The sequence below is a fragment of the Electrophorus electricus genome, chromosome 9, assembly GCF_041902795.1.
Source record: "Electrophorus electricus isolate QZ-2024a chromosome 9, ASM4190279v1, whole genome shotgun sequence".
Classification (NCBI taxonomy): domain Eukaryota; kingdom Metazoa; phylum Chordata; class Actinopteri; order Gymnotiformes; family Gymnotidae; genus Electrophorus; species Electrophorus electricus.
The window spans coordinates 19,740,001-19,767,500 of record NC_137505.1 but is presented as its reverse complement, the minus strand read 5'-3'; the positions used below and the strand labels follow the sequence as shown (position 1 = coordinate 19,767,500).

At 45.1% G+C, this 27,500-nt stretch overlaps 1 protein-coding gene across 4 annotated transcripts in view; it reads left to right on the top strand.

Moving 5' to 3' along the window:
* ncam2b (neural cell adhesion molecule 2b) overlaps positions 1-27,500 on the top strand; it is a 121,268-nt gene that overhangs the window by 52,507 nt on the left and 41,261 nt on the right. For 2 of the 4 annotated variants that reach the window (XM_081720800.1, XM_026995793.3), the window contains exon 1: positions 3,509-3,681. The exons of 1 other annotated variant lie outside the window; for it this stretch is intronic. In XM_081720800.1, coding sequence (XP_081576926.1) covers positions 3,537-3,681 — 145 coding nt within the window. In that variant the 5' untranslated portion in view covers positions 3,509-3,536. Of the gene's footprint in view, positions 1-3,508; positions 3,682-27,500 lie in introns of those variants that run through there. One more of the 4 variants, XM_035523030.2, reaches the window with a different exon arrangement.

Here is a 27,500-nt window from a genome sequence, read left to right as displayed (position 1 = left end):
AATGGCACCATTGACGTGCACTTGCAGGGAGTGCTCACTCACTCGTTGCACTCAGTCTTTTCCAACAGTGATGTTGTGAGTTTGGCCATGTCTGTGGTATAATCAGGGCCGTACACTGCATATTTTAACCAGCATTGCCCTGACATGTGGTGACCCAAAGCCTGTATGGATCTTAGAAAGTTTCTTCCTTTTCTCCTTCTCCCTGTCACTCGTGGGGATGAGTATGAGTGACACATTGAAACATTAACACTGAGATGCAATTCAGAAGGGACTGTTGGCCTGGAGTCTGCCAGGACTGCCGGACTGAGGAACCATTAGTAGAGATTTAATTGCTTCACATGTGCACACATACTCACTCACACACGCACGGACGCGCGCACACACACACACACACACACACACACACACACACACACACACATTCACTTTTGCACTTAAGCACACACAGAGCATCTTCCTCTTCGCTAATATTTTTCCCTTTAGAACAAAAGCCACTTGCCTCTCACCCAGACATCCAAAAGAAAAAACTAGAAAAAATATGGTGTGTCCCTCTGCTATAAACCTGGCGTTGTCTTTCTCAGCGGAGGCTGGGCTTCCCCATGGACTCTGCATTGTTCAGTCTTGTAATACCACACTTCTAAAGTGGCCAGCAAACTGATTTCTAACCCTAGTTAAACCCTTGCTATGATCATGAGCTCAGTGCTACCTTCCTCACTCTACAGCTCACGATGCTTTTTGCCCCATCTTCTCAACACAAATCTATTCCCATCAGCTCTGTGGAAAAGGGGGTTGCTTTCCTCAATCCTATTGATGAGGTTCCTTCTTTCCCTCTTTGCCCTTTTCATCTCCTTCTCAATTTGCCCAATGTTCCCATCCTTTTTTCCTTGGAAAAGAGAAGGCACGGTCACAGTCAACGATGTGCCGTATCTCCCGTTGAATGGAAGCGGCCGATCCAGGCAGCCGCTACAGTATCGAGTCGTTTTGGCGTGAGCACTTGTAAGCCATTTACAGCCCTCTAAAGACACAAAGCCCCTGTACAGAGCCCACCTAGGCTGGACCTGACCATGCCAATGCAACAGCCGTGGTGGGTGTTCAACCTCGGAACACATACGAGTCCAAGCTCCTGTCTGCATGGAGGGTTCCAGTGTCACCTCCATAGACACGGGGCCGAAAGCGATGGAGGGTTGGGAGATGGTGTCAGAACTTGGGGGACGGGATGTGTTAGGATCAGAAGCTCTGTGTGCTGGCATTGTTTTAGCAAAGCCACAGTCAGGACTTCATGAAGCTCTGCATGTTTACATCCATTTCAAATATTTCACTGACTGCATTTGCATGCACTTAATAAACCGATAACTGCAGAAAATGAGATTTTGCAAGTAATCCGATCAAGGCGTTTAAATGTACTTGAGTATTCAGGAAAACTCCGGGTTTACATGAGTCAGACAATACTCAGGTTTCTACTTTGGAATCATCCAATAATCTCACAGAATAATTTGTCATAAAACTTTAAATTTACTGACGCAGCTTTTTGGAAACATGAGCCCACTTTACAGGCAAATATGGATCTTCATTTTTTTATGGTTAATAATAGTGCACAATTCAAATGTATTTCCTTGAACATGTTTCAGTCTCCCAAAAAGTGTTTGATAGCTATTTACAGTGCTGCATTTAATTCTGCTAGCCGCATCCGGGACAGCTCCAGTTATGTCTGTGAGCATACGCAGACTGAGAAATCCAAAAGAAATCAAGAGTAAGAGTGTACATGTGCTGAGAAATTACATTACTGGGCCAAAATCCAGCTCTCTTTATCGGATTTCTTAATCTGATTTCTAGGTCATACTTTGATATAAGAAATCAGAATATGTTGTTTACACGAGCACTTGAATAATCAGATAACTGGAGAAATCTGGTCAGATTACTGTGTGCATATAAATTTACTCATCATTTTACTTCTCAGTCTTTAGATTTTAGACATTTTTTCTAACTATGACCCAAAATAGTGTTTTTGACTATATTATGTAATTGCAATCAGTGCAAATGTAAACAATCTTGAGTTTGTAAGTCTAGTGCTGGTTCTTCCCATAATGCTCAGTTTTCTCTGTCAATAAGCAGTTTGGCACGATTGACAATATGAGAACAGAGATCGCTGAACCTGGAATATTTTTAAAATGCAAGTCAAAAACTGACCTCAGGGCTTGAGTTACTTAGTGCAAGAAGCATTGATCCAGAGGACAGAAGATGCAGTGAAATAACATCTCCAACCTTCATGACAGCTACATAATCAGTCATGACATCCACAACATCAGTCATGACATCTACATAAGCAGTGATGAGTCAAGCAGACACTCAGCGTTCAGTCAGTTGCTCAAACAGCAAACCTAAGAATCTGCTTATGCAAGCAGACCATTCTCGCAAATGTCTTGTGCTACACATTGTACAGTACAACGTGTTATTAGCTGTGGGTGTGGGTGAAGATTCACACAAAGGCTCTCTTGCAGAAAAGGGAGCGAGACAGAGAAAGAGAGAAAGACAGATAGAGAAAATGAGGGGGAGAGGAAGGGGGAGAGAGACAGATGGAGAGAGAAAATAGAGAGAGAGAAATTCAGGAAATAATCAGTCACAAATCAAGCAAGGAGTTGGCATTCAGCAGTCATTCAAACACAAAACCTAAGAATCTGCTTATGCAAGCAGACCATTCTAGCAAATATCTTGTATAGTACACTGTGTTATTAGCTGTGGGTGTGGGTGAAGACTCACACAAAGGCTCTCTACGGAAAATGGAATAAAACAAACAGGAGAGGGAAAGACAGGCAGACTGAGACAGAGACAGATAAAGAAAAAAGAGAGAAAGAGAAATCCAATCTCCATAATGGCTGCAAATACAGAGATAAGTAACAAGGACTGAAATGAGTGAATCGTGAATTGGGTGACAGTATGGATTCATCAGGTTCCAAGACTAAACATATGGGTGGAAAAAGTCAAAAGAGTGGGTCATTTGCCACAAAATGAACTGTATTTTTTTTTCCACACAATACAAGAAATCCAAGGATACCTGCCTCTGGCCATAGCACCACAGTGGGAAAGCTTGCATATGCTTATGTATATTGCTGAGTGTGTGTCTGTGAGAATTGCTCTTTCACTCCATTGGATCTGCTAGCACAATCCTTCGATATCCCTTCTCCTGATGCCATGTAGTGACATACGGAATGGCTGAAACACACCATGAGCTGCCTGATGAGTACGAGTAATACCTTTTCTACCCAGCCATCCTGCTCTAATGCTCTGGTAACACTCATTTAACGGGGACACGACACGTGCCCCCCGGGCAGTGCTGTGCTAAAAGGGGAAAGTGACAGACCACCACAGTCGCGCTCCGTTAATAGAAGAGCGCGCGTAAGCCGAGGCTCCACACCATGACGGGCCGTAAAAATTCAGATATGGTGCCTCGCAGCAACACGTCGCATAACGGCAGGCCAGGGGTTTGTGGCGGGGCACGCCGGGGGGCCGGGGGGGGGTCAGTGCCGAGGCACCGCACCATGCTCAGGTCCTTAAAGCCCGGGCTCTCTCTGGGCCAAATGGGAGGAGGTAGAGGGTCTTTGGGGGAGCAGCAGGCAGATGGGGAGAGTGAAGGTATTACGGATTACATCCGGATTCAGAAGTGGACAGCCGTTCCCTGGTCAGGTAAGACCAGTAAACTGCTTACTCACATCGCCCAGTGGGCTTTGCTGTCCTTGAACAGTAGAGACATAGCGGTTACACAGCAAGTTAATGAAACAGATGGCCTGATAGCATGTGCTGGAGTGGGATAACGTCGGACACTTCGAGGTGCGGTCGTTAGGATGCCGTCATGTCTCCGCTCTGTCTGTAATACATTATTGGGAAGTATCTTCATACAGTGTGGCTAATCTTGTTTAGTGTTTAGTGGAATTAGCCAATGTGGTGCAGATTAAAAGCCTGTTCCTTGCAAATGAATGATTAACCAGGGTGTTCTGCTGGAGCTCCACTTAAAGGACAAACAAGCGCTTTTGATTAAACCTCATTAGTTACCTATCAGGATAAGAACAGAATTTACAGCTCTCCACAGCTCCTGGAGCAAAAATTGTAAATAATATATGAGGATGGCGTGCGTGTGAGTGTATGTGTGCGTGTGTGTGTCCCTCTATATCTGTGTTTCTCAAGATACTTTTATCATATAGAAGCTTCAAGATAGCCACTCTTTGACCTTGCCAGTTGAAATGCCTGATGACAGACTTCTCTTCCTGTATTATTTACAGCTAAATGGCTGCACAGCCACCTGGACAGAGAGACACACACACGCACACACACACACACACACACGTATCCTCACCTGTTTGACCCATTCATTTAAGCCGAGGTCCATAATCACGCTCATTTCCTGCTCTCCCAGCAACACTATTACAGAGCTGACAGTGCCCTTTCTTCCAGCATACACTCCTTGTATGACTCACACCACCTAAATTAATCCCATTTATCTAGTGTGGCTCAAAGAAAATGGCATTACACAGTGACAAACTGATTGTGAATCATTTAACATGTTTTATGAGGCTCAAGTGTTTACTCAGTAAGTGTTAAGGGATTATTGCTTTGTCCAGTTACACTGATACTCAAACCTCTGCATGTCATGTTGGTGCGTTGTGTACATGTTTGTCCATTTTGGCATCCGTAAAGAGCTGATTACCTGAACAATAGTATTACACTGCTGAAATTACAACCCTGTTCTCATGGACCTACGTTAATTAGGCCTCGGCTCTGAGAGCTTTGGTAATATCTCAGTGGTCTCGCAGCAGGATTTTTCCTTTGTATTTACTGGTTAATATAGAAACCATCTGTAGTATAGAATTAGGTGGTCATATGTAAACTAGAAGAATCACCTCCAGAGACACGCAGGATCTTTGAACCCACTAGAGTCAGGTAACAGAGGGAGAGAGAAGCCAGTACAGGAGTGGCTAAAGACAGGAGACAGATGAAAGAAACAGAGTGTGCCAGAAATGCCAGAGGACTGCTTAGCAATAATTCTGCAATGGACAATGGACAGGGGCATGTCCAGGCATAGTCCTCTGGGCCTTGGGGACAGCACCAGAACCTATGTTCTGATAGGCCTGATAACCACCGTATATCAGCCAGTGCTGGATCAATACTACAGCACCAATGCACATTCAAACACACGTCACTTTCTCACTACACACACACACACACACACACACACACACACACACACACAACGTAAAATATAGCAAACATTAGGCCTTTGTCATTGGTGTTAATGACACCCCCTTACAAAAAACTCCAAAGCTGTTTCTCAGGTTTGTTTAGAAGCATTCACTCCTAATATTAATGATAAAGTCCCACTTACTCTAAAAGAATTTTGTCCAGTAAGTCATTTTAATGTGTGGCTACTCAGAGACCACAAGAACACTGTAGCATTCAAAGGGTTTATTGATTTTGTCATTAGAAATGTAAAGAGGACTCAACTCGCGCTCCCATTAAAGCCATAACTCAACGAGCCAGTAGCGCATATACACGTGGTGGAATAGTACTGATTGGCTACAGGAGGATGCCCCCTCACCTTTGAGTCTCGGTTCCTCTCAGGGGTTCTTCGTCGTGCTCTAGGGAGCTTTTCTTTGCCACTGTCGCCCTTGGCTTGCTCACTGGGGGCTTGGACTTGGACATTTATAAAGCTGCTTTGTGACATCTGTTGTAAAAAGCGCCGTATAAATACGTTTTGAATTTGAATTTGAATTTCTTTTTATTCAAAGAAGTCTGATACCTGTATTGCTGTCGATTCTATTTCTGTTCACTTCTGGAATCAAATGGCGTTTACAATTATTATGATCTTTAAATCAGTACTGTAATCACGGATCTGCATTTTGCATTGAAGAGGTAGGTGTTAGCACACCACTACCACCATCATTATAAAAAGCAGTAATTTGGTCAGGGTTTCCATAGTGGGCAGAAGAAACTCTGCATGTGTTAGAATGGGAGAATACTTCAAATATTTCCTCATGTTTAGCCAAAATGGACATTTTGACTAAGAAAATGCATAGATTGCTACTGGATTGATGGTATTCCTCAACAGCAAACCAGTATGATGTTAAAAACAACCACATAGCCTAACACTGGTGCTTCATCTGTGATTGATCTCACCTTCTCAGCTGATTACAAATAATAATGAAAGGAAGATGTCTGACAAATACTTTGCTCTCCTAAAAACCCATTTGTTCTCATTAGCAGCGATCAAACATCTTGAGTCATTTATCAGTCATTTATCATATTTCCGAGCCACCATCCTGAAGCACCTGCATATATTGATGGATTGGAAAATGCACACTGTTTGTATTAAGAACTGAAATGTTTCATTTATCAGCACTACAGTGCTGTTCAGTTAATAAAAAAGTTTAACAGCTTACTCGCTACTTGGCTTTAAAAAATTTGCAGTGTTACTGCCTTGCCCCTGGAAAATGCACTTAAAACTGCATATACTACCCAGTTAAATAAAATTTCAGAACCTATCAGGGCCTCTCTTGCCTATCTGTGTAAACAATTGTTGCTCAGGCAATTTATCCATCATAACCACAATATTATCTTATGTCCTGTCCCATACTGTTATCCATGGGCTTTTAGTACTTTAATGCCTCACTTCTCTCACTTTGTATATATTTACCCAACTGGTGGGCTGAATTATACATCAGAATCATTGCAGACAGAAAGCACGCTGACATATCACCAGAAGGGAATGTGATATTTACCCATATTCTCTGTGCAGCAGAGGGTAAGTCAGGGTTTGGTTTCTTAGTAGTTAAAAACCATCCAGAGAGTACAGGGGGATTTGGAAGCGTGAGACAGTGCTCACAGAGGGTCAGGCACAGCAGGGAGCCCTCACTGGCTAATTGCCTAGAGGAAATGGCAGTGTGGTTGGAAATTACAGTGTTTCCTTATCGCAGTCCTTACAAAGCAGCCGTGTAGCTGTCAGGAAGCAGTGAGGTGTGTGTGACATTAGCTGACAGGCGCCTTCTCTGACGAACCTAATCTCCATCAGCTGCCTGTCTGTCAACATACCTCTCTCCTCACCTTCTCTCCTCTCCATCACGTTTTCTCCTCTCTCTTTCTCCCTCTCTCTCTCTCTCTCTCTCTCTCTCTCTCTCTCTCTCTCTTTCTCTCTTTCTTTCTGTCTTTTGTTTTTCACATTCCTTTATTGGTTAGTAGGGTATATCTGCCTCTTTCACCTGCAGAACCTGCTGTATGTGATTGGGTTGTTTGCCTCCATGTTTCTCCCTCTGCACTGAGCAGTCCTGTCATTTATTTACTGATTAATTTGAAAACAATTTTATATTATTAAATGCTTAGCTTTGAATCCAAACATAAAACTTTCCATTTTCAAGTCACCCAAGTTCTCTTTTGAAAAGTCCTTTTTTTTTTTCTCCAAAAGGAAACAAGGATAAGGGTCAAGAGTTCACATTCTCAGAATAAATGATTGGATCCTGGATTGCAAAGTCTCTCCAGGCTATAGCACAGCCAGCTGCATGGACTGCTACATATCATAGCCTACACATCAGCATCAGAGTGAGAAACACTGCCTGTACATGTGCAACCCAAACACGTTCTGTTTATATATTCATCCATACTTCATACAAAGGGTGCGGGTGCAATAACTTATGCACATAATATACAGGGGTTGGAAAGTGGATCCAGTTCTTTTAAAATATTAATGTAGCTTCCAACTGGACAGGCACTGAGCTGTCATTTATTCAACGTTTGCATAATATGTTTATGATGCTTAAGTAGAGCAGTTTTACAGTTGTTTTGCCCCTGTGCGGATTCTACAAAAAAGCTTCTACCTAGTTAAAGGTTTGATGTGGCAAACATAGATAATTAATATTTTTTATAACAGCTTTATTCTAAAAAAACAGAAGTGAGAATAATTCAGTGCTTTAAAAAGCTCTGGTCTATCAGGTATATCAACCCAGCTCTCAGAGGTCCACACACAGGGCATGTGTTTAGTCTGTTCCAGCACCCAGTACATGCTGGTCAAGCCTTGGTCGCCTGCTTCAGAACTGGGCTGGCCGGATGGCCCCGGGGACTCATTCAGCGGAGTCACTGTAGCTGCCTGCCTCGTGTAACCTCCAGGGGCTTTGGGATTCAAAGGAATTACATTCTCAGGAAATACATTTACATGGACTGAAATTCACACCATATTATACAAATATTAATAATTCAGTTTCTTATTTTTACTACAATATTCTAACTCTTTGTAAAAAAAATCAAGTATACTTCAAGCTTCTTTTCCCTTAATCAAATAAAAACAGTGAAGTGTTAAGGCTATGTGAGCTGTTTTTGTCCTTAGTGCTGTCACACATGGTCAGTGCTCTGCACACACCTTTCTGCAGAACTGTATGATCTCCCCTATGACAGGGCACATGTTAACATAGTGGGCCAGCATTTCTGTTTGCTTTAGATCTAATGATTGTACGTTTCTCGCTCAAACACACACACACACACACACACACACACACACACACACACTGACTTACATGGCTCCAAATGCCCAGAATGAAGCGTTCTGCCTCCCACTGAACTTCACTGAAATTACATATTGATTTGTAGTGAACAAAAATCAGGACTAGTATTCTTTCACTATATACCAGATTTTACAGAGTGCACTGTAATAAACTCTAAGAGGTTGATGCACCAGCAGGTGTCTTAAATGTAAGACAGTCTAAGAAGACAGCTTCTCAGTAGAGCTGTTGGTTACTACATAATAAGGAACATTTTAAAAATCTTATTATTATTAATTTATGTAGGTTAGTGTTTTTGTTAAGTTGTTTAAGCCTGAAAAAAACACTTTATCAACCTAATTTGCATCGACCTCAAAATTCATATTCACATCAACATTCAAGCAAAGGAATAGCAGTGCTTTAACGGGAATTCTCTTCTTCTCCCGCTTCCATTTTTGCCCAGCAGGCTGTAGATTATGTGATCATTTGTGTATTAATATATTTTAGGAAAGTACATTTCCCACCCTCTTTTCCTCCACTTGTTTCTGGAGGATTGGGGGGGGGGGGGGATTGCTTTTCCAAACATTTCATTTGTCCCCTGGCAATGGAACAGTAGTTTGCTGTGAAATGGCTGATCCTTTACGGTTTGAATAAGTGCTTTGAAGTTGTACAAAGTCTTTTTTATCAGCGTAACCACCTGCGAAATTAGTGACATTTCCTTTTTTGCTGTCGTATTTAGCCATGCATTCATGTGGCTGGTTATCCTGCCGTGGGACAGACGCAGTAACCATCATGGCAGCGTGCACACCTGACACGCCAGGCCTTTACATTTGCTTTTCATTTCCAGATTACCTCCCAACATTCACCATCAGAACCACAAATTGAGTGGAACGAGTGGTTCTCTTTATCGACATTTAAAATGTGCAACCACTCATAATCAGAGACAAGTACCCATAATGTCTGTGGTTGTCTACATATTACTTAGAGCCCTTACATAGAACATATGAACCACACTGGATGCATATTAACAATAGTACTGCCTTGCCATAAGATACTACAGGCAGCACATATACTGATTCTTGTTAACACCTGCATACTTTCCAGTTGGAGCAGGAGTTGATGTGGTAGATATCTTGTCTACCGATCGCTGCATTTGATCTCTTATTTACATGACCGTCCCCACAGCAGGATAATTGAATAAACTAATACCATAGCAATGCCATCACTTACGTATGGAGCCTTCTACATACCGCTGGGCAGGTTTGTGGTCTTGCTTGCCAGCTCTACACTCCGGATGACTAACAGTGGTCTGACTGATGGGAACTTCAGTTTCAGAATAAATGTAATGTTTATGTTAGAAACTGACACCAGGAGACTGTTCAGATTCAAGTTACAGACATCTCTCAGAGCCAGAATATCAGAACCTATCGAGCAATTGGAAAAGCTCTGTTGTTCCTAGAAGTGTCTATTCACCATGCTTTACAATCAAAAGTCCAAGATCTCGATTCATGCGCATTTTCTATTTATGCTCATATATCCGTACCACTGTAAAGACACGTTGGGGATAAGATCGATTCCCGACCTGTACACACAAGTGAGAAATTTAAAAGTAACCTCTGGAGCTAAAAGTGAAAAACGCCTGAGCATTTTTTTCAAATGCACAGATCAGACAGTGGAAGCTGAAGTGCTGCTCTTGGTGCCTGTGTTTGGACAATGCATCCTGGGGGGGGGGGAGTTCTCCCAGCTCACGCACGCCTTCCAGTCTCTCCCTCTGGGAGCACTCTGCACTTAATGCCAAGTCCCATTTCTCGTATCCGATTCAGCAGATCGGAGCAAATGGCTGCTCCCTCGTAGCCCCTTTAAAATTCAGAGCCTGTGCGCACTGTATTCCGTAATCGGTTTGTTTCATTCGTGCGAATAGGTTCGCCCAGGTGACGCAGCGAGTGGCCCAAGGAGACGTGCTTAGAAGAAGACACCGTGTGGGAGGTCTGCCGCTCAGCTGCTCGGCTTATTATCCTGGCACTTTCATCCACACAGCAGCACAGTGTCTTCCCAGAGCTCTGGGGGGAGATGACTGAGTTCCAGCCCCCCACCCCCAGGTCCTACCCACGTGCAGGCCCCTGCTGATTGTTGGAGGGCTGCCGTATGATGATGGGCTGGAGGCAGGGGTTGCGGCAGGCATAGAGAGGTCATAAAGCAGGAGTGCACTAATTGTCATGAGCTTCACATTGGAGGATGTGCTCTTTAATGGAGCAGATCCCACTGAATGGTCTGGGTTCAAGGGCCAATGACATGGCCTTTGCATTTCTCGAAAAGCTCAAAAGGAGAAGCTCTGATATTTGCAGTGCGTGAGTAAAAGTTGTACATCGATGGCTGATGCACAGAACTGGACTTGTCTGGAGCAGATGTTCTTTGGTTCAGTGCTGCTCAGTACAGAAGGTCCTCAGAGCCTTAAGTGCTTCAGATCATGGCTTTGTGTCATCTACAGATCCAAGGAATGACCGGTACTGACATAAGACAGCTTGAATCAGCACTGTTTGTGAATTGAGTCATGTTTAAATCTGCAACATTGTCTGGAACTGCTGAGAATCTTGAGCCAGCATCAGTGATACCTTGCTACTTTAAATCTAAAGCCAACTTTTAATCTGTCAAATAATTCCTCACACTTCTCAGTGTAACTGAACTGCACTGTGAACTGACTGTACAATAGGAGACCAGATCTTAATGACAAGCTTCACGTGCAGGTTGTCCCAGCGGTAATGGACAACCACGCCCTGCCTTTTTCACAAAGACAGCTGCTGGGAACATCTACCGCAAACTTCGGTGTAGCATGCAGACCTCACAGCTTCTGTTTCATTTAGGCAGAACAGGTGGAGGTCTCTGATGTGCCCCAGACGAGAGCAAGATCTGGGCAGGTGTGGCTGAGGGGAGATGTGGTGTTGAGCCTCTTATCTAGCTTCTGCTACTGATATGGCGGTTAACAGTGTGAGTAAAAACTGCACAGGCTTGTCCTCTCATTAAGGTACATGCAGGGAAGAGGGTTACAGCCTCACACTTGAGAGGCCATTAGCCAGCAGGAAAGTGGAGCTGGCGGGGGATATTAGTACAGAAACTGTGGCCTGGCTAGGTCTCTGTCCAGCTCTCTCTCACTCCCTGACCGCTGTGTATTACCGGCATACCTATTTCTTGACTCATTAAGTCCGAGTGCTCTCTCTCTCTCGTGCTTGCTCTCTCGTCTCTCTTACTCATGAGTGGCTGGTTGTATAGTGAGGGCAGGTCAAGATGACTGTGCTGGTGTCAAATACCCAGTTAAAATTAAAGGCTCCCCTTTGGCTCAGCTCACAGGCAACAAAACAATGAGTGCATTAGGGAGGCCAGCGCAGCCATGGAGAATGCTGACGAGCAGCCTTACTTCCCTTTGAAATACCACCTCAAATTATAGCTAATAAATCAAGAGGATTTGTTCTAGGAACAGCCTGATATGTGTGCACAAAAAAAACAAAACAGGAACACCTCTTTTTATCCCAGCACCCTACGAATGTGCTGTTTCCGTGGGGGATTAGAGTAGAAACAGTTGTTTAGTAAGCAAGCAAAGCAGCAGTAATGTGCAAATCTCTCTATGCTTGTCATGCTTTAACAGATGAAACCTTTTCCTGCTCAGAGGGAAAAGGTTCCAGCAAGACAATAGCAATAAGACGGTTGTCAGCAGAGCATGCCTTTTTTGAGGCTGATTAATCTTTATACATGTTTATCTGCTGCTATCACATGAGAAATAGGCCAAATATGATTATATTTGTTATATTTGTATATATGTTATATGATTTAATGATTTAATGTCATGGAGGTGTTTACATTATTTGGACTAAGGAACTTTTTAACTGTTGCATGCAGCTCCCTTTCTTACTGTCTCTCACTGTTTCTCTCTCACTCTCTGTCTCTCTCTTACTCTCTGTCTCTCACTCTTTTTCTCTCATTCTTTTTGTCTCACAAACTCTGTGTCTTTCACTCATTTTTACTTTAGTAGGTCAGACATGTAGCTACTGAAGTCATTTGTTGTGATGTCTGATATGCACGAGCATAGCTTATTTCCACCGCAGTTTATAAAACTGCGACGAGACGGAGAGTCAGAAAAGGACGTGGTGAGAACGACCTGGAGACACTGAGTTACATGGAATACATTAGTGCAGCATTGTGGGAGTAGAGAAGACCAGTCTGATTGGGTATTCCTCTCCGACCACTGCTTAATGAGACCACACAGGCCATTGCTCACTGAACAGGGACAAGTCTTGGTCTCTGAGAGAAACAAGCTAACCTGGAGTGTGAGCCCAAATGTGCATGAGATGTGGAAAGAGTGTGCGCCCACATCGACACACACACACACACACACACACACACACAAAGAGTATGTGCATCTCGGCTACCTTGACCTCATGCTGGTTTATTACTGTCTGTCTACATAGCCCTTACCTCTTTGTTCCACTTTGCAAGCACTGCTCCAGCTTTGCAGTGGTGTGTGTTAAGAGGAACGCCGTGGTCCGGGGTCAGGCAGGCATCTGAGGGGTGTGAGACGGAGAGAGAGTGTCACGGCGCCGCCTCCTCGCCCACCGACGCCCTCACCCTGCATGACCCACTGTCATGTCGTGGCTGCGGCGAGGGTGAACCTGGAGGGGCAAATGGTATTTTATGCAAACAGGACGCGGGGCAATCGCAGGGCGATCGCGTGGGGCAACACAGTCAGGTGTGGAAACTCTGCTTCCGACATACCCGTTCCTATTTCGCATCGAGAGAATGAGATTAGCTGCATATTAATAATCCAATTTTTTAGAGGCAAGTGAATGCAAAGAGGTATAACAGAGGCAAGGCACAAAAGTGTATATTCCAGATCACTGTTTGCAGTTGACACTAAATATCTTGTATTCTGATAGAAGTACCTTATTAGCTTCATCCTGTGTGAGAGAAACAATTACCTGAGCTAATGGAATGATAAAGCTTGGGCCCGATATGAACCCATTTTTAGTACAGTGAGATGTTAACACTTCTAGCTGGCTCTGTTTTATGTCTGCCTTGCTATTTTGCTGGTGAATACATGTTTTATGATGTGGCGTCCTGCTGGGGTTGTATGGCTCTGAATTAGGGGATGTGGGATTCTGCAGAGAGAGTTGTTGCAGATTCAAAACAATCTCATAGATTTGTGTGTGTGTGTGTGTGTGTGTGTGTCCACGTGTGTGTGTGTGCGCGTGTGTGTGTGTGTGTGTGTGTGTGTGTGTGTGTGTGTGTGTGTGTGTGTGTGTGTGTGTGTGTGTGTGTGTGTACATAGCATTGTTAATCTCTGCAGTCTCACATCCACTGGATTTAGGAGTTGGGTATGAGTTTTGTTTCCAGAGTACACCCTCGTACTGTGTGTGTGTGTGTGTGTGTGTGTGTGTGTGTGTGTGTGTGTGTGTGTGTGTGTGGGAGCAACAAAGGGTAGGCAAGGCTGAGCAATGGCCTGGGGAAGACTGGGTGCATGTGTGTGCGTAATGAAATTGCCTTTGATAGGAAGAGGGGCTAATGCATGCCTCTGCTTATTGTACTATTACTGCAACAGCTGTCTGAAAGACTAATGTGTGCAGTTAAGCCTGGCAGGGCTGCACGCACATATAAGGGACTTCCACTGCATCTGCAAACACAGGCGCACGTACGGACACATGCCAGTGAGTCATATTCTTCACCAGAGGTGCGTTCTCCACCATCACCTTCTGTGATCCACATAAACACACCCAGTCAACATTAAAGACCCTCCCTCATGGCCTCTAAGTGGTTTGTTGTATGTCTGCATTAGAGTCCATTTACCTAATTCCTTCTCTCACTGTTACTCTTCCTCACACACACCATCACCTGGATGTGGACTCAAGAACCCCCACGCCTGCCTGGACTGATGAGTGTGTGCACACTGATGAGTGTGCAGATGGCCCATCTGTTCTTCCACCTCTCTTTCTCCCTCTCTTTCTTTCACTCTCTCTCTCTCTGTCTCTCACCGATAAGCAGAACGTACTTGAGGTCTCATCTGCCTGCCTAACCCATCAGCCACAGGCAGTAGGTGCTGTGATGCATGAGCTGGCTCAGGACCAGCCAACCTGCATACCACTATGCCACCCCACGCCACTGCGCCACCCAGTGGACACACAAACGACACACCGATTATGTGCTCTCGCCCTTCTGCATCAGATCAGGATTACATGACTGTAAGTGCTCTCCACTTTGTAGACTGAAGACAAGCCACGTTTCTGTGGTGATTTTAACAATAGACATTGTCTCAAAACAAAGAGAGAGAGAACCCGGAACCAAAGCAGGAACCAGTCTGCAATGAGCAATGCAAAGCTGAGGAAAAACTCCCTTGAATGAAGGAAGAATCCCTGATAGGACTAGACTTGATAAAGAACACAGCCCATCCTTTGGGCGACCCTGGATAGTACTGAACATACACAAAGATTACTAAGAAATGGAAACAACTGCAAAAGAAGTTTTACTACAGTTATTGAGTATCAGGCCAGGTGGGTCCAGGTGGCCAGGTCGTCCAGATTCAGGTCAGGCAGGTCCAGGTGATCCAGGTCAGGCACTTATGCAGGTGTAGTCCAGGCAGGGTAGGCTTAGCATCTGCCTTAGTCTTGCAGCAATATCGCATCAGGGGTGCGCATCCAGCTCAACAAACAGAAACCTGGTGCCAGCATGTGTAGTCAACATGGGATTAAGCCCATGACAGTTCGCCAATCATTAATGCTCTCATTCTTTGGTTTCTCTTGTACTGTGGTTCTCTTGTTCTCCTGCCCAGTCAGAGGTCTTCACAGCCTCTAGCTGCCCCCAGGTAGCAAGAAGGTCACCATCATGAAAACAGCCCCGCACTGGCCGGCTGGATGACCTGCGGACAACTGAACCCTCTAAGCAGGCTCCCCACCCATCGCCAGTGGCCAGCCATGCGCTCATGTGTGCTGCCGGACTGCACTTATCTGGCAGGGGCTTTTCAGACAGACAGACAAGCGTTTCAAAATCAGGAGTCCAGCTGGTTTGCTGACGAAAGCTTCGACCTTTCGAGACCTGGCACGATCTGCACTGGACGGTAGTTCTTATACATGCTGACTTATCTCCAAGCCTCGCTACGCTGCTCTGCAAACGTGCTTGTTTGATCAGCAGTAATGACACAGCACTATGATAATCAGCTTAGTAATAAGGCAGTGATCTCTATCATAGAAGTGATCTCCAAAGGAAATTGATAGGTCTTAAGTACTTTGTCATTGCTGCGTCTTTGTCTGCATGGGTGCTTGGGCTTTGCGTTAATCGGTTTATTCAGTAGCTGTTTGTGTTTCCAATTTCCTAGCATTTGTTCAGTGTATAATGTGGTTTGTACAGTATTTTAATTTGCATTGTAAATACCATGCTGGGCCATTTAGAGTTTACTGCATCAGTGCCAGGAAACACTGCACTAATGCCTGGGTTCCAGGGAAGTGTCAGTGCATAGATGCATGGTCTCCTTCACCTCAGGGTCAAAGCCTTCAATTACTGCTCAAAAAATGGGACAAATAAGGGCCAAAACTCAGCATGTGTGTGAATGTGTTCGGCTAGACCAGTCCTGATTAGGTTAGGAGAGTGCTACAAAGTGCCTATTACGATCAGGCCCGATCTGTGCATGGATTGCATCTGCCTCTTTACCCTTTTGCCTACTGGAAAGCTGTACTGATTATGCATCATTCGACTTAGCAGATCACCACTGGACAGCGAAAGGTTAAAGAGGGGAAATGTGGTCACAGTATAGACTGGAGGCTTTTATAATCACATGTATGCAGTGATCTGATGTAAAGATGCTTTTATCACCCAAGTAATAGTTTTTATGTATACATGTGTGTGTGTGTGTGTGTGTCTCTGTGTGTGTATGTGGGTGTGTGTGAGTGTGTGTGTGCGTGTGTGTGTGCGTGTGTGTGTGTGTGTGTGTGTGTGTGTGTGTATGTGTGTGTATGTGTGTGTCTGTGTGTGTATGTGTGTGTATGTGTGTATGTGTATGTGGCTGTCTGTGTGTGTATGTGGGTGTGTGTGAGTGTGTGTGTGTATGTGTGTATGTGGGTGTCTGTGTGTGTATGTGGGTGTGTGTGAGTGTGTGTGTGTGTGTCTGTGTGTCTGTGTGTGTGTGTGTGTGTGTGTGTGTATGTGTGTGTGTGTGTGTGTGTGTGTGTGTGTGTGTGTGTGTGTGTGTGTGTGTGTGTGTGTGTGTGTGTGTGTGTAGTGGCAGTGATCAGATTCAGGAACATGTGCAAGGCATATGAACTAGATACCCCTAAGCCACAGAGAGTGGTGGAAAGCAACAAGGCTGAGATCCTTTGGGACCTCCAAATCCAGACAGATAAGATGCGAGAAACAGCAGAGGGGTAATAGATGTGGCAGCCCCAAGTGATAGAAACATGAGAAGTTGGAAAAATATCAGGGACTGAAGGAAAAATTGGAGCGACTGTGTAAGGTTAACATGAGTGTTGTCCCAGTGGTGATAGGGGCACTCGGGGCTGTGACCCCTAATCTGGAGGAGTGGCTCCATCAGATCCTGTTAATGACATCATCAACCTCAGACCAGGAGAGTGCAATTCTAGGAGCAGTGAAAATACAACGATAGCCCAAGTGTGAAGAAACTAGATATGACCATTCAGTGGAGCAGTATGTATGCGTGTGTGTGTGTGTGTGTGTGTGTGTGTATAGTCTCACTCTTCCACTGTGTATATATATATATATATATATATATATATATATATATATATATATATATATATATATAGAGAGAGAGAGAGAGAGAGAGAGAGAGAGAGAGAGAGAGAGAGAGAGAGAGAGAAAGAAAGAAAGAGAAATATATAGAAAAAAAACATAAAATGTTATGAAAACATTTACATATACATGTTGTTGCCTGTTCAGATTTAATTTGTATGTATGTGTAGAATATGTTAAGCTGGGTAGGTATCTTTCTTGGTCTCTCTCAGGCTTATGTAATTCCAGCCAAGTGTGAGGAATTCATAAATGACTTGTCTAGTGCAGACACATCGAGAGGGCCCAGGGTTACTCCCTAATAACTTCCCAGGATGGGGACTGCTAGCTCCGGTTTGTTACTCTCAGACTGCGAATGCCACTGCTGCGTGTTCGGTATCGCAGCTCTCTCCCAGTCCCACAGGCCTGCTGGCCGGATGGCGCTGGGACGACGTGGGCATGGCCGAGGAGAGACTGTTGGAAATTCTGAAGTATGCAGCACCACCGTCCATTAACCACATCGTAGGTCAGAAAGAAAGCGGCCAGCTGTGACCGACTGGTGAGGTAGTACCGCTAGACGAGGTCCCCCTTTTGTACATTTTTTTTATAACTGTAAAATTGTAAAGTTAAAAGTGCCTTATAATGCCCAAAGACAAAAAAAAAAAGGGGGGGGGGGGTTGTTGCTAAATCATCTAAAAACAAGAGCCTCGCATGATTCTTTGTGAGGATGCAGGTACGGCAGATTCAGACCTGCTTGTGTCGAGGATATCCCATTTGTTTCGTCAGCAAAAAAAAAGTCCCTGCTGGCCATGTGCTTGCTGAGAGTGATGGAGGGGGTGTGCTCTTCAGCTCGTGTGCTCTGTGTCCTCTCACACTGCCCCCCCACCCTGCGTTTTCTGCAGGAGCAGCTGCTGTGCATGCAGCAGGAGTCACAGTCGCTGCGATTCCTCCTCCGCCCGTCCCCCCCTGTGATTCCATACTGGGTGCCCGTCAGCGGGACCGGGTGGTGGTAGGGGCAGAGCACTGAGAGAGTGGCGGTCGACCCGGGTCACCTGTCTCCACGGTGAGACGCCCAGCCACCTGCCCTGTTACAGGGTTAAAAGACCACCGTGAGTGGCCTGACCAAATGTTTGCTCAGGCAGGAGCTGATCCGCATCTCCGATGAAGGACGACTTTGTCTGCCCGAGCGCTGTTTATTACTTTTATGCGTCTGCACGATGGACTGAGTCAGCAGCTCGTGGTAGCTAGCGCCACGGCAGCTATATGTTAGCGCTCTGCACACTGGAGGGACCCAAAGCCTATTGGACAGTCCAGCCTCAGCGTGAGCCTCCCGATAAGGCATGCTTTCATTAAAGCAGCTATCGATTTAGTTATGATGAAGGTTCCCTCTATTTATTCCATCCAGTTTCTCGGTAATAGAGGACCAGGTGGCATCCTTGTAGAGATCAATGTGTTTTGACCGTGGAGTATAAGCATGAGGTGTGCAACTAAGGTTAACAACTCGCATATAAAGAGCAATAAATGCTGACATTTAAAGAGGCTCCAGTCTCACTCCATGCCTTCAGTATTTGGGCTGGTGGGAAGACAGTGCAGTCTGGAAACGTTAAAGGCTGCTCCATTTATTTCAGCTCTGTTTGATTTTAGATTTTATTCATTCATTTCAAACATTAAAGGCTGCTCCGCTCATTTCAGTTTTGTTTGAATTTATTTTAAAAGAATTCCCTCTATAAACTGAAGCAGAGATTATGAAAAAGAGCACATATGCATCATACTAATGAGACACAATGTTCAACTTCTGGGGATTTGACTTGAGCCTGCTCACCCTGATTGTTTATTTGTATTTGTTATTGCACCATGTGACTTTATTTACAGCATTTGGCAGAGACTCCTATCCAGAAGGACTTACATACATTTATCAGTAAAAAGCATGGCTATTCATGGGCAATCAAACCCATGACCTTGGTCCTGTTAGAACAACTTCAGGATGTTAGCACTTTTCTGTACCTACTCTACCATGTGTCCAGTACAGTAGAGAGGCAGAGAATTTTACATTTTTTTATAAATTTGCTACCAAAAATAAGGAACAGCCATTTTTAATTATTCGTTTATTTATTTGTTTATTTTCCTGCTGCAGTTGTTGCGCATTGTGGGTCAGCAGTGGATGTGTGGGAAAAAAAATCATACCTCCCAGACGGTGATGGAACAGTGGAGTGTGATGAATAGCTGACGAGAGAAACGGAGGATCGGCATGAATAAATGATGGCACAGCTACTAATATCCCTGCGAAGGAGTGTTCATTAAATATCATGTGTTGTGGGTCACCAAAATACGCCTTTATTTGGGCTGTATTAAAAATGCATGTCCTCCATACCAAGTGGGTGTGCTTCTATCATGGAAAGAATTCGTGCTGCCGAGCTCGTGCCTGAAACTTTATCTATAATTGAGCGAGTCTTGAATGTTCCAGAAGACGTGTGTAAAACTGCAATGCGGCTGTCACAAATCCGTCTTGTGTCTCACCTGTATTTCGGCTCCTAAAGTTCAGCATGATACTTCTTTCTCTCTCTCTGCCACTAGCTTTCTCACTTTGCCTTCATCCTCTGTTCCCACATTCTGTCTCTGGGCGTTCACTTTGCTCCAGCGGTCAACTCTTGCATGCTTTAGGTTCTTACTTCTCATAAACATTCTCCCGCAGCACACAAAGAGGGACACAAGTTGCCACTGGGAATATGCCGGTTGTTGTTATTAATTACACGTTGGTGAGAAAGATTGGTTCACTGATCGTAATTATTAGCTTGGGATACTGTAGGGTGTAATTATGTCATAAACACAGGGTCGTATCAACATTAGCCTCTCATGGCAGCTCACTCTCCCTTGACAGTCCTCCCGTTAATGCTCCACCACAGCTGCCATCAAGCCCTTGCCTAAACGTTTACTGAAACGTTTACCTGAACATTTCCACAGCTGTTTGGAGAACCCTTGCAGCACAACCAACAGGTGTGTGGGTTTGTGTGCAGCTACCAAAGGCCCCGTTCAAGTAAAGCCAGTAAGGACCCGTGACGCGTTTCATTTACAACAGCAGCACGAGGCTGTGTCACATTTGCCTGGGGGTTAAAAAAAAAACACAAAAAAAAACACCAACTCCAGCCAGGAAGGCCTGGCTTTCTCCGCCTTTAACAAACCCACACACACACACCTGTTCTGGACTGGCCACAAAGCAAGCTTGGATTTCCCAAGGGGAAGATGTATAAATAGCCTTCGCTCTCAGCATGCGCTGGGCTACATGATGGGGAGATGGAGCTGACGGAGCCCTCTGTGGCCCACTCCAGGTTTACCTTCCCAGCGTGCACTGCAACAGCACTGGTGTCAGATTGATATGTTGCAGGTTGCAGGTGGCAGCTTAACAAGTGCAAATGCCTTGCATCAAGGCAGAAGGCCTGTTTGGTAATACTATTCCAAAGATATCGTGACAATTCCCAATTTTTTAGATCTATTTCTAGAATCCCACCAAGTGAAACTGTTCATCCTCTGTGGCAGATACACACACACACACACACACACACACACACAAACAAACACACAGATGCACACACATATCCAACACAGAGGCTAGCATATGATTTAGTACCTATAGTAACTCCTCTTATTTGTGAGTCAAAGGTGAAGCACGTTATATTTAACACCAGTTCTGTTAAGAGAATGTGAGAGAATATCTGTGGTAGGGTTCTTCTCAGCTCTCAGACTATCTTCATGACCTTTCTGATAATTACTGTGGTACTGTAGCCTGCAACCACTCTAGATTTGCTACATGTAAATTTATTAACACAGCCACTAAAATAACTGGCACAAAAAAGATTGTCATCCCCCATTCCTCCTCATGCATCACTGCGGGAGTTGTCTACTGTATTATTCGCAAGAAATGTAATCAGCTTTACATTGAAGAAACTAAGAGAAGGCTGGTTAATCACTCTGTTAAACACCTTTGAGCCATCAGAATTAATTATTTGTTGTTTCCAGTGAAAAGGTGTTTTAATAATAAAGGCCCCTGCATTAATGACGGATCGGTTTTCACTGTCAGTTACTGCTATGACAACAATGAAATGAGGGAACTAGGAAACTACGAGAGAAAAAAAAATCTAATATTTCTAATATAAACTGGTTCTTACTCCTACAAATTCAGAGGCACACACATTTTTAAAATGATTTGCCGTGTGTCTGTGCTTGAGTGGACAGTTCTTATCTGACTGTGGGTCCTGCTGCAGCACATGACACAGCAGCTGTTTGGGACAAGGTGAAAGCCTGCATGCAGCTTCGCCCTTCCGCATGAGCCCAGCCGTGGCGTCATCCTTAAACCAGCAGGCACGCAGCACCGCTGAGCGCCTCAGCAGCTGCAGGAGGGTGTGCTAAGCACTCGGAGCTCGCAGCAAGAACGCACCCAGCCGTGCTTGCGCAACCCCCGGCCCCACAACACATAGCGCAGCTGGTATTAACACCAAAATTCCAATTACCAACTGCATCTCGGAGCTGCCGAACTCCTACCAGTCATGCTGAAAAGGATAGCATTTATCTCCTATATCTAAATTTGTTTGGTTTTGCTTTGCCTTTTGTTTTGTAGTTCAGGGTGCATTCCCCTTCCCTGGCTGTTTCCTTTGCTGCTTCCAAAATTTTTCTAGGTCCTGCTCTCATATTAGCCTCCTCAGCTGGTGTCGTCTGATGAACGGTAAATAAAAGAGGAGGTATCCTGAGGGACATAACGCACGGTTTTACTGCTAATATCCGTCTGAGGGAGGAAGGCAGGGAAGCTTAATAAAACAGAGATATGAAACTGTCACAGTACATCATTGCGGTTCCACGTCCAACACAGTCTCTGTCTGCAAAGCCTGTCTGTTCAGGTTCTGGAGGTGCATGTGTGGCTGCATCAGTTGATGCATCAAGTGTCACCTGTTATTAAACATCCTGCTGTTTTGCTCTGTTTCACTCCATATATAATTTTCATGAAGCAAGTCTCAAATTTTTATGTTACAAGTTTAATAAGGTTTTTTGGGTTTTTTTGCTTTTTTACTTTGGCAAAGATGAAAAAAGCTGAACTTGCTCTGTGCATCACGCACCATCGTGCACTGCTGTTACACAGATTTGCACCTAACCTCTCTTGCTTCTCTCTCTCTATATATCCATCTAATAAATGGACCATTTGTCCTGTATGCATGCCTAACAGCAGACTCATCTCGCAAGCCAAGCGTGTGTTCACACGCTACCACAACCCACTAGAAGAGATGCCTTGAGCAGAGTCATTTTTAAAGCTCTTTATGACAAATATGGGACGTGTTCTCCAGCAATACTGTTGGTTGGATGTCAGGAGTATTATCAGAAGGGGCCATAAACTAAGATTCTAGCCCATGGTGAGTAGGTCCGTAGGCAGGCGTGTCAGTACAGGCTCTGAGAGAGCATCCCATTGTAGTGACTCTAAAAGTTATGTCTGGGCTACGCCATGCAAGTGTTTGTCTTCTTTATGGACCTACTCAGTGCTCCATTAGGTTAGCTGTGACCTCTATATATATTGAGGTCTCACTCGAAATGCCAATAGTCAGAGGCACGAACACACGTTTGTAATGACAGGCCATTTCGTCAATATGTTTTACAGTATGGCCCTACTACCTCTGCCCATACGCTGCGCAGACATACAGAGGTGTCGCGCTCTGACATCACCGTGCCTTTGTACGTTCTCAGCACGCAGTTTGAATAGTCTGTCGGCTATGCAAAATGGACTGTGTGCAAAAGCTTTGAAAATAATAAAAGCAGGAACAAGATAAAAGAAGTAGTTATTGTAAAGTAATATATTGAACCACAAACCACTGGAGGCTTTTGAGCAATGAGAAATAGAGATCTTTAGCTTAATCTTTAGTTTTAATCTTTGTGTTGGATCAGTGAGTAGATTTTCATCTAAGCGTGGAAGGCTTAGCATCTGTGTCATCATAGGTATAATAATGACTGTTTGGATTTTTGTATTGGATTTGGATTTTTTCAAGCATAGACTGAACACCAATTCCAGGTCATTTAAAAGACTGCTCATTTGAAGCCATTCAGCTTGTGTGCTTATTTATTTCTTTACTTGCAGGCTCAACTTTGCGATGCAGAAATGTTTGAGGCGGATTAAGACGTAGAATAGACGTAGAAGTCTAACCTTTTAAGCAGGATATGTTCTGCTGTGCACAGGTCATGCAGCAAAGTGACAAGTATGTGTGTGCACCTATACTGTGGGGACAATACTGCCACATGGCAAAATGTAACACCAGCATCAGCTCAGAATGTTCAAGCCACCTACCATTTAATTTTACCTTTTTTATTTGATGTGCTACTTTACTTCATCAGGTGTGATGTTACACTGAGAATAGACTGCGATGTGTTCACCATGTGTTTTTGGCAGCTTGGTGTGCAATCCAAATTCGAGAAAAGCAAGCAAGCCGTGCTTTTTGTTTTTTTAATTAAGTGTTCATCATAGTCCATTGCTCTGAAGACTCTTCACAAAGAAGACAGCTGTTGCGATTGGTTCCTGGGTAAAGCACAAATCTTTACTCACTCGGGTTTTCTGGGACATCCTGATTCCAGCCTTCCTTTCACTGGAACATTTTCAGTCAGGTTTTTTCCCCCCTTTGGCTCGTGCCCGGTGATTGGAAGTGTATTTCTTTTTGCATGCTCCCTCCCATTTTCTGCCTGGTTAACTCCCAGCTCCACAGCCAGTGTTCAGCGCAAACCTTTCGATAGAAGCAGTAAAAGCACAGTAAGTGCACAGACGTATTATTCGCAGAAACGCGCTGTGGCGTCCGCTCGTTCGCTCTCTCCGTCAGCGCCACTAACAACCGGAGCACCTTTAACTCTGCACTGGGCCCTCCAGTGCCTTTAGCGCCAGTAACTCCAGTAACTCCAGTAACTCCAGTAACTCCAGATCTTCCAGTGCCTGTGCCAACAGGCCCTTTTAGTGTAGTAAGCAGAGAAGAAGAGGCCCCGGCCTGCAGAGGTGGCACTGTGATCTCTCCCGCTGTCGCTCTTTACCCTGGACTTTAATGGGCTCCTTCATAGCGCGTATTTTCGGCAGAGATATTGAGATCAAAGCCTGGGCTCCCCACTTGGAGAGGGGCCGAGCCCCTGCAGCTCCGAGTCAATAAACCACTGATGATGAGTTTGTGTGTTTCATTTGGCAGAGGTCACTCCCAAAGCACGCCAAACGCAGAGGGTAATTACGCCCCAAAGATAGCATATTGCATTCTGTTTTATATCACTCAGTGTTGTATTGGTATACCATGCCTTTCCAAGGACGGTGTGATGGGTGTCCTATAAAAGTTATTATAAAGATACAATAAAGTCTTCTTCAGAAGAGATGCAAAGTAATATTGTTCCATGCTCTTGGCTTCGGGCATTTTGTGTTTATTCTTGACCAGACAGGAGACTTCACCACACCATAGTTAGGTAAGCATTCAAGATCATAAGACTTAGTGCTAGGACATGAGTACCAGATCTGCCGGAAATGGTTAAAATGCTGCTGTCCGTGGCACTGAGAAAGAAAGCGCACAGTTCGAAACTGTCTTGTGTTTCGTCTCTTCATGTGTATTCCAGTAAGCGTATCCTGTCTGTAAATGATGGGCTGAAAGTAGATCCTTATGACCCTGCAAAGATATGCAGTGACGACTCTGTGTGAGACATTGTCTTATCAGCATACTCAGCATAAGTTTGTTAGCACCTGAAGCTGGCAAAAGCTGACAACAGGAACATTGCAATGTGACATATTCCTCCGGTAGTTGTCACCAAACCTGTTCTTTGTCTTTGTGCCATTGGTTCAACAAATAAACACAGAAATTCTGCCAAACTGTGCAACAACCACCTAAACTGAGCTTTCCAGGAAGCCTTGAGTCCTGATGGTAATGGTGATTACATATGAAAACAACTGACAATCATGGCCTGTATTCTGCTGATTGACCTCCTGCCTGTGCTTACACTAGGCTAGAGCAATCAGCGTTCAAACAAACACACGCGCGATGCTCCACCGACTCACAGTACACGCCCCATCGTTGCCCCATCCAATCAGTGTCCTGTATGACTAGTGCGGCTCCTGCTCCCAGCGAGGGCCCAGCCGTCTCCCACGAGCCCGTGCTCCATAAATCAAGCTGTGCCGGTGCAGGATCCGCTGACTTTGTCATAAATCATAGAGCGAAGGAGGACGCGTTCAATCAACATCATTATCCCCCCTCCCCTCTGGAGTGTGCGTGCGTGTGTGTGTTTGTGTGTGTACGTGTTTGTTTGGGGGCTATTTTGAACGCGTTGATTACGGTAGCACTGTGACGGGGACCTCCCGCCGCTGATGGAGTGGCTCATTAATATTTAGCCACGGTGTGGCAGCGCGGCCCATGGAGCGTGTGCTTCCACGCCGGATCCGTGGGGAGTGCCAGCATGCTGGCATTTATTCGCAACCTTCCCTCTCCCATGTTGCACAAATGGCACTCAATTATCGACACGCGACACCACAAAACCGCTTCGTTTATTATTAAGCCGGGCTTCTAATTGCTGAGGAATTGGGCCGGTACGTCCACAGCCCACCAGAGGGATGGAGCCAGAAGGTTCCCGGCAAGCGGCTCGAGGTGGAGGAGGAGAGGAGCGACGTCTTCCAGACGTTCAGCGTGAGGTAGAGGAGTGCAGCCGGAGGGGTGGCGACGGACAGACGTGCGCCTGTCACTGAGACGGGACTAGGGAGCAGGAAAGGATTCCTCGCTGCTGGGTTTCGATGCCAGAGCCTGACAAACAGCGTGGGTAGTTGTGATGCAGCCTGACTGACACTGTCAGCCTCTGTGGGAGACACTGTCTGCGTGTCTGCAGTGCTGATGGCTTCAGCCACTCGGTCCCCACTCTGTTTGGGAAAGTGGTTTTGGGCACCGTCGCCAAGTTCCTTTGCGAGTGTCCAGACTAAAAGATGAAGCTTTAAGTCTCCAATAGTTTGACATAAACATCAGAGAAACGGTTCGTGCCATCATGCCTAAGGGTGAGGTAGATGCAGGATTCTTCTCTCTTCTGTCATCACTGTGCGACCAGCCATCCAGGCTCAGCCTACACCAGGCCAGGAATATTCTTAGTGGTCTCATCAGACAGCGGGGAGGCACATGACATTGACGCGTTTCCGGTAGTAACAGACAGATGGAGCAGACCTTGAATGTTCTGGAGAAGGTCTGGAATGGTCTTTTCCCTTCCAGGTAGCTGCTAATGTCTTGAAACAATGCGAAACCTAGAAAAATGGCTAATGGAAAGAAACGAAAACATGGCTTAGTGATTTCCTCTTACAGGGGGGATATACACGTTAACATGAGAGAATGAAGCTACAGTTGGAGGGATTTTTTATTTACGTTTGCCTTTGTTTGTTCTGTCAGATACAGGGAAGAAAAGCTGTTTTTAGCTGCCTGTGACACCTGCTCAATTCATTAACTCAGCAGGACTCAGACAGCAGGGTTCGGAAAACAGTAACCATCTCTAGCCCACATTTTACACGCATCCGCGACGGAATCTGAATCTAATGCAGCAAGAAAATAAGCACTGGAAATCTGTGTTCTACAGATGAGGGAGGTGCAGTTTAGAAAAGGAAGCATTTTCTGATAACTTTCACCACCAGTTCGGCACGTGAGTGGAGCTCACTGAGGCGTACATGGTGCTCTCAGTACACCTAAGCACACATGTACTCGTCTACTCCGACGGCCAACCCTTCTATTATTCGCCATGCTGCTGACTGTTTGGCGCAATCCCCCCACCCCCCACCCCCCCACCAAGCCCCCACTCCAGGGGAGGAGCTGCGCTGGCTGCACAGGAAGGTGGAGAGATGCATTCAGTCCCCCAGCTGTTGAGGTGGAGCAGATAAGCCCTGTTTCTTGCCTTCATCCCCAGCCGTGCCGCGGGACGGCACGCCATTGTCTGCAGAAGAGCTAGATTCAGCTTGTTCATATCTCCTTTATTCAGGCAGGTCAGTCCGTGTCAAGTCAATTCCTCCGTGATAATAAATTTTCTCACAGCCTCAACAGAGAGCCCGATTCAATTTCAGCATAATGAAATCTTACCCCCAGCCCCACAGCCAGGCCCTCCAGGAGAGGAACTTTGTGGTCAAGTCTCCTATCTCTTTCCGAATGAGTTCTTCAAGAACATGACTTTTATCCCCACTTCCCAAATCTACTTTATTCGCTTTTAACATGGCTTTAAAATATA